We start from the raw sequence: 7,357 nt of genomic DNA, 5'->3' as shown, positions 1-7,357 counted from the left end.
TTTTGATGAAATTTTCAGGAAATGTTGATACTGGCACAAGGAACAAATGATTAAGTTTTGTGGTGATCGGGGGTGGGGTGGGGGGTATTTGATGAAAGTTTCAGGAAATGTTGATACTGGCAGAAGGAACAAATGGTGGTGATCGGGGGTGGGGGGGGCACAAACAAATTTTTTGTTTGTTTGTCTGTCTGTTAGCAAGAGAACTCAAAAAGTTATGGAAGGATTTTGATGAAATTTTTAGGAAATGTTGATTACATTTTGGTGGTGATTGGGGAGGTGCTGATCTGCCTTGGCGGAGGTCTGCGCTCTCCAAGTGCTTTTCTAGTTTGGAAATCCGTAGTGGAAAGCATCATCTTCCCGACGGCATGTGAAGGCAGCATTAGTTCAGTATCAGAGTGGGTGTACAGTGTGTCTTTGTGAAACTGGCCCCAGTGGACTTTCAGAAACCTCTTTCCCTCTTACTGCAGCCTGCACTGACACGTGTGTGTGTGTGTGCGTGTTTGTATGAGCACATACATGACATATTGATCATGGAATGTTCATGACGCATGACTTTTACAGGCCGAAGAGAAGGAAATCAAGTAAACAAACACACGCTGTTGTTGATCGATAGAGTGCACGTAGTTACACATTCACTGTGACTGTCTCTGTATTGACCTGTTCACCATGAGGTCCCGTGAATCCTACAGTACACACAACGGGAATTTTCTTTGAAACCGGTCTGCTCCCGATTGGCCGAGCTCAGTCCCACTGTGACCAACCAGGAGCTGAGGCCGACAGCAGTTTGTATGACATTCTGCTGCTTGTGTGTTAGATATTAGTGAGGGTATTAAACTGGGGGGGGGGGGGGGGGGGGGTGATACTGGAGAGAGATGACTTTCTGTATGAAGGTCGTGGTTTGGGTCCTTTAGATGAATGAAGTGGGTCATAGGGGTCAAACTCCAGTCTCAGCTGGGGTGGGACACAAGGGGTGGGGGGGTGGGAGGGGCATCCTCAGACCTGTATGATGAATTCAGGGTTGGTGTAGGAGAAGCCTTGAAACTCGTTCTGGTCCAGGTTCATGATGAAGAGCTTGTCCGTGGGCGTCAGCTCCACCGCCATCTTTGTGAATTCTTTGTCAAAGTTGCCGACGTCACGGCGAGATTTCTGCCACAGAGAAAGAAAAGAGGAGAGTTAGAGGGAAAAAAAGTTGGAATAAGTTCATGCGGTGTCAAATACACAGGTGTACTCAAGAGAACGCACAATGATGAAAGGTAGAGAAGAGGGCGAGCTTTTTCAGCACACAGAACAGAAAGACACATTTTAATAATCTGCAACGGTGGGACAATGTCAGAGATTACCAAGTCAAATGATATATGTCAGTATTTGAAGAGGTGAACCGAGTCAATGTCAAGTCCTGGTCTGAACTGTAGATCATATTATAAGGGGGTTTCCAGTGTTAGTTCAGTGCATCTTCACTATGTGGAGATGTCTGTGAAGAGTTTGACACTTTGAGGGATTTCTCACATTTATCTGCTGAAAGGGAGGAAATTTCTCAGAGCAAAAGTCTGAATGCAAGGGACACACACACACACACACACACACACACAAATTAGCAATTTTTACTAGTGTGATATAGGAACTGGAAGTAGGAAAACATCTAGTGCCGAGAAAATAATCCTCAGAAATAAAGAGTATTTGCATATTTACAGTTACAAAGTTTTCATTGAAGTATTTAGCCATTTTATAAGAGGTCCTCGAACTTGTGGAAAAACCATATTATCTCATGTTATTGCTCAATTCAGCATATTTTTATGATGTCTTATAATTTCAGGACACCTTTACTCGTCTATTGTGTGTCTGCTGGTCTGCACTGTAAACTAACACTTACAAGTGTTCATTTCTATTTTTCATCATTACTACCAGAGTAATTCCCCTAACGGTTAAAAATAATAATGAACGGAGGTTGTGGCTGTGGTTCAATAGTAGGATGAGGTTACAGATGTTCACCACATGGGAGTCATAACCACAAGATTATGATGAGGTGGTGCCTGTTTATTAGGGATGCACTAATTCCAAAGTTAATGGCTGATCCAAATATTTAAAGTCCCATTTTGACTGATTCTAATACTGTTACTTTTTTTTTGTTGTTTATTTTAAGAAATCTTCATTACATAAATCTAAAAATAGTTACTGTTTTTAAGTATTTCAGTCTTTCATCTATTTATTTACGAAAGAAAACAAATGCTAACATACAAATGTATGAAAAAACCTTTAATATAATACAACAGATAAATATAATATAAGGGCATCTTATATGGGTGCTTCTATGAAACTGGGTTCATTTTGGTATCTGGCACTTTAACAGCTTTTTAGACCCAATAATAGAAGAGAAATTTAGACATGTTTCCCCCCAGGATGTACCTAATGATGACCTCAGATTAAAAAAAAAAAAAATTATACTCTTGCTCTGAGCAATCCCAAAATTAATGAATTTTTAATAAAATATTGCTGACAAAAATAGGACCAAAACTGGGACATGAAAAGTTACCTAGGTGTCAGTGCATTTGATCTGAAAATATGGCTTGAAATGGTCTTATATACCGCTATAAATAATGACACTGTGTTAAATTTGACGCTCCTAGTGGTTTTTCTATTCCAGACACGTGGGTTTTTCATGAATCTCACTCTCATTCCAGGTTTTGTGTGTAACCCATCCTGTCCACTCGCATTACACGCAGAACCTGCCCATTTAAGCACATATAAATCATGAGTAATTTTGCAACAGTGGTCATTTTTGTGAAACACTCTGCCTTGCATAATTAGTTTGATTCCCAAAATGTATTTGTGAGAGAATAAAAAGATATATAAAAAAAAAATAGTGGCATGTAATTTTTGTGTCCTTTTTACCGTGTTACATATAGATTTTTGTATAAAAACGATATAAAAAAAATATTAAAATGTGCGTTATCATAAAAATAGTTTCTCTTTTAACTCAGTAAATATTTATTTTTAAAATAGACCCTAAGTGCTTCCAAACTTGCTTCTTAACATTAGTCTACATCTGGTTTGAATTTTTATCCCCTCTGTCCTGTTTTTAGGACCAGTTTCATAGAAGCATCCATATGACAAAACCAATGTCCAACTGATATAGAGGTACACCCATACCATTTGATTTATTTCTTTTTTTAAATGAATCTTAAAACTATTCATTATGAAACAGTTTAGATTCATGTTTTGCCTCTTTCAATGTGACTAATGCATGATACTTCTTTTATAATTTATATTTATTTGCATCTTCACCATGTTTATGGACAAATGCTGCTACAGAACTGCATAAGGTCACTGCAGACTTAACTTCTACTGTACAAACAAAAACACAATAAAACATTACAGCTGACACTTTTCCTTGTCATATCTGCTGGAGTGAACTTCTTTGATCTTTTTTTTTAATAGAAATTTTTGCTCAACAGAGCAAGAGCTAAAATATCAATTAAATGAGTTGTTAAAAGGCACTTGAGGGTCAGTGCGTCCTGTAAAGCCCCTGTGACCCAGACCTGGTCCTTTAAGACAACTTACAGCTTTAGTTATATTTGCCAGGCAGAAATATTAGCATTAATTTCACATGGTTAGATGAGTAAAAGAAGTATTCAACTCTTTAAAGGTCAACTTTCCTTGGGTTCTTAGTTATTGGAGGGCAAGTATATTTTTGGCTGCAAACAGGGGCGGCCTGTAGTTTAAGCATTTCAATTCACGAAAAAAGCTCAAGTCGTCACTGGTGGTAAAGTCCGTTTTTCTTGTTTTCCTAAAGTCAGTTTGTCAACGAGTCCGGTCCGAGCCCACACCTCGGATAATCTCTAAATGTGTGGAAGCCATTAAAAATACATCAATGATTTTGAACAGGACTGGGAGAGCAAGTCAATAAAACAACATAGACATCCTGCTGACAAACCAGAAACACAGCCAAAAGATGAAAAGACCCCCCCTTCCCTTCCCTTCCCCCCCCCCACCCCTACCCTGAAACACTTCAACAGAACAGATGCAGATAGATCCAAGACAAACTTCCAAAGCCAGAGAGAGGAAATGTTCCAGTGCAGACAAGGATCGATAAAACAGACCAACTGCAGACCAAATCACAACCAGAGAGGATTTCACACAGGGAGGTGAAGCACAGAGCCCCAGGCGAGACACATGTAACACACACACACGCACACACACACACACATTTAGAGTCCTACCTCCGCTTTTTGCCTCATCACAGTGCCGCTTCCAGCTGAATGTGAGGAGGGGCTTGAACATTTCCCACCTCTACCACTGGTCCACGTATTCACCACTAATTCAGCTTTATGTTTTATGTGCATGAAACAGGTGTGAAGATGAGGCCCCCCCCTTGTCAGAATGGTGCAACAAATATACCAGCTTTTTATTCCTGATGTTGAACTTGAGTTGTTCAGTAAATGTGAAGCAGCTGATTGAAATTAAAACATGTATAACAGTTATAATCATGGCAATCGATGGAAAATGAGCAACGCCAGCTGAAGGTGAAGGTTATGAGATGCATTTAAAACCCAAGAAAGAAAAACCAAGAAATCCTAAAGGTAAGTTTATGGTATTTGGGATCACTAGTTGTGCTAATGAGCTGTATTTTTTCAGGTTAAGTATTGCAGTAAAACTGAAAATCAAAATAAATTTGTACATGTTTCTTGTTAGGGATGTTATCATGTGTGTAATCTGATATCAGTTTAATACAACGTTGTTATATAAATGAACAATAATTAAAGCCGCAGTAGCAGCAACAACAATGTCGACCAAGCGAAAGCGGCTGCGTGGAGCTCTGCTTCCCACAATGCACGATGCGACAAATTTCCAAAAATGCCCGAATGACCTACCAGCTCTGTTTTTAAACACATAAAGCAGTGGTTCCCAACCTTTTTTGGCTCGTGATCCCATTTTAACATCACAAATTTCTGGCGACCCCAGACATTCAAAACTGAGACTTTTTTTTTTTTGCTATAATTAATTTGTCTTTGATCATTTAATAGTTTTCTATATTATGTTGCAAATAAACATTAATTTTAGATGACATTTAGGCTACACAATGTATATTATTATGGACGGAGGCAGAAAAGCCAGGTGTAGATTACTGCACAAAGTGAGAATTTGATTTTCCATGGTCAGGATATGTACAGTCAGTCCAGCTTGGATTTCCAAGGCTGACAATTAATACTGAACAAACAATAACTCAAACTATGAATTATGAAAGAGCTGCAGCATCTGAAACTGACCACAATGAACATTTGAAAGATAAACAGTACCACAGTGCTTCAGTTTGAGTTTCACAGTTTGTCACGTCTTTTATGTATTGGGATTGTCTCTCTCAGCTCATAATACAGGGTGTCCCAAAAATATATACACACTTTAAATAATTGTAAAGTAAGTATTTACTAAAATTCATTTAATTTTCAAAATGTAATAGAATTTACAGACATCATTTTATTGTTTTGTCACCGCCTGTTCTCAAACTGTCGTCCGTTCTGGTCCAGACACTGCTGACAACGCCAAGCAATGGAATCGTACACATCGCCAAACAGTTCCCTTGGTATTTGTGTGCATTCACGTTCAATGGCTGCTCTCAGTTCAGTGACTGTTGCAGGTCTCATAGCGTAGACTTTGTCTTTTAGGTATCCCCATAAAAAAAGTCTAGTGGTGTGAGGTCTGGTGAATGCGGAGGGTATTCAATGAAACCCTTCCGTCCAATCCACCTGTTTGGCAAGTTCATGCACGCAAATACCAAGGGAATTGTTTGGTGATGTGTGCGATTCCATTGCTTGGCGTTGTCAGCAGTGTCTGGACCAGAATGGACATGAGTTTGAGAACAGGTGGTGACAAAACAATAAAATGATGTCTGTAAATTCTATTACATCTTGAAAATTAAGTGAATTTTAACAAACACCTACTTTACAATTATTTAAAGTGTGTATACATTTTTTGGGACACCATGTATATTTTTTAATCAGTAAGCTTTTTTTTTGTTTGTTTTGTTTTTTTTAATCAGTTACTAGAAATTTCAGGCGGCCCCATTTGAATTCGACCCCAAGGTTGAAAAACACTGGCATAGATTGTTTATGGTGGAGTACACTTCGAAATTGTTCACTGTGAGGGAAGAGATTCAAGTGAGTAATCAGGAAAAGACTTACAGATTTATGATACTTATATGAGTCAGGTTTTCCAGATCTGATGAAAAACTGGTGACAAAACTCATACGCAGCTTTAAAACAAGGTTTCAGCAGGTTTATCCATTATATCAGACTGCCATGTTGAAGCCCTGAGTTTACATTTTGGTTTACTGGAGCCAAACACAACCATATCTGGACTCGAAGGTGGAGCTGGGGAGGCACAAGGGGTTATAGATGAGGCTTGGAGAGCTAATATATGGAAAACACAGATTACACTGCTAACTAGGAAACGTCGAGTTTAACGCCACCAAGTATTTTCAACTGTTTATCAAATATTAATACGTGCAGCTGGGTAATAAGAGGAATGTCCATCTCAGTTAAAGTATGAACGCGGTGATTAAAATGAATTATGTGGCTGTGAACAAGGATTTACAGTAGCTCAGGGTCTCAGGGAGATCGGATTAGCGTCATTAGTGTCAAACATACACTGTTCAGTCAGATGGGTAAATTGGGTTAAAATTTTTTAATCAGATTAATCATATTGATGGATTAATCTGCGTTAATTTTGACAGCCCTAATATACAGGGTGGGGAAGCAAAATTTACAATATTTTGAGGCAGGGATTGAAAGACAGTGTATGACCAATTAGTTTATTGAAAGTCATGAGAATTTATTTGCCACAAGAAAATTTACATCATAGAAAATGTTTTTATTCTATGTGTCCTCCTTCTTTCTCAATAACTGCCTTCACACGTTTCCTGAAACTTGCGCAAGTGTTCCTCAAATATTTGGGTGACAACTTCTCCCATTCTTCTTTAATAGTATCTTCCAGACTTCCTCGTAATAGTTTTGCTCATAGTCATTCTCTTCTTTCCATTCTAAACAGTCTTTATGGACACTCCAACTATTTTTGAAATCTCCTTTGGTGTGACGAGTGCATTCAGCAAATTACACACTCTTTGACGTTTGCTTTCCTGATTACTCATATGGGCAAAAGTTTGTGAAAAGGTATGGATAATAGTGTTAGGTATGATTATGACATCAATGTATGTTTGGTTTCAAAACAATTGACGTAGTGCCTGCTGAGAAAAAACAACTAAATGTTCATTGTAAATTTTGCTTCCCCACCATGTATATATCTTATTTTTTTCCTGTATTGATCATTTCTTTCCTGCTACTTTTTATACTTGAATGGACCGACT

General features: G+C 38.3%; 1 protein-coding gene across 1 annotated transcript in view; it reads right to left on the bottom strand.

The window, feature by feature from the left end:
* Positions 1 to 208: 208 nt before the first annotated feature.
* Positions 209 to 7,357, bottom strand: part of LOC115416970 (protein kinase C beta type-like) — a 60,931-nt gene continuing 53,782 nt past the window's right edge. The window contains exon 17 of the mRNA XM_030130882.1: positions 209 to 1,146. Coding sequence (XP_029986742.1) covers positions 994 to 1,146 — 153 coding nt within the window. The 3' untranslated portion in view covers positions 209 to 993. The remainder of the gene's footprint in view (positions 1,147 to 7,357) is intronic.

Source organism: Sphaeramia orbicularis, chromosome 1, assembly GCF_902148855.1.
Source record: "Sphaeramia orbicularis chromosome 1, fSphaOr1.1, whole genome shotgun sequence".
Classification (NCBI taxonomy): Eukaryota; Metazoa; Chordata; class Actinopteri; order Kurtiformes; family Apogonidae; genus Sphaeramia; species Sphaeramia orbicularis.
Note: the sequence above shows the minus strand (reverse complement) of the source record. Positions and strands in the feature narration are given on the sequence as shown.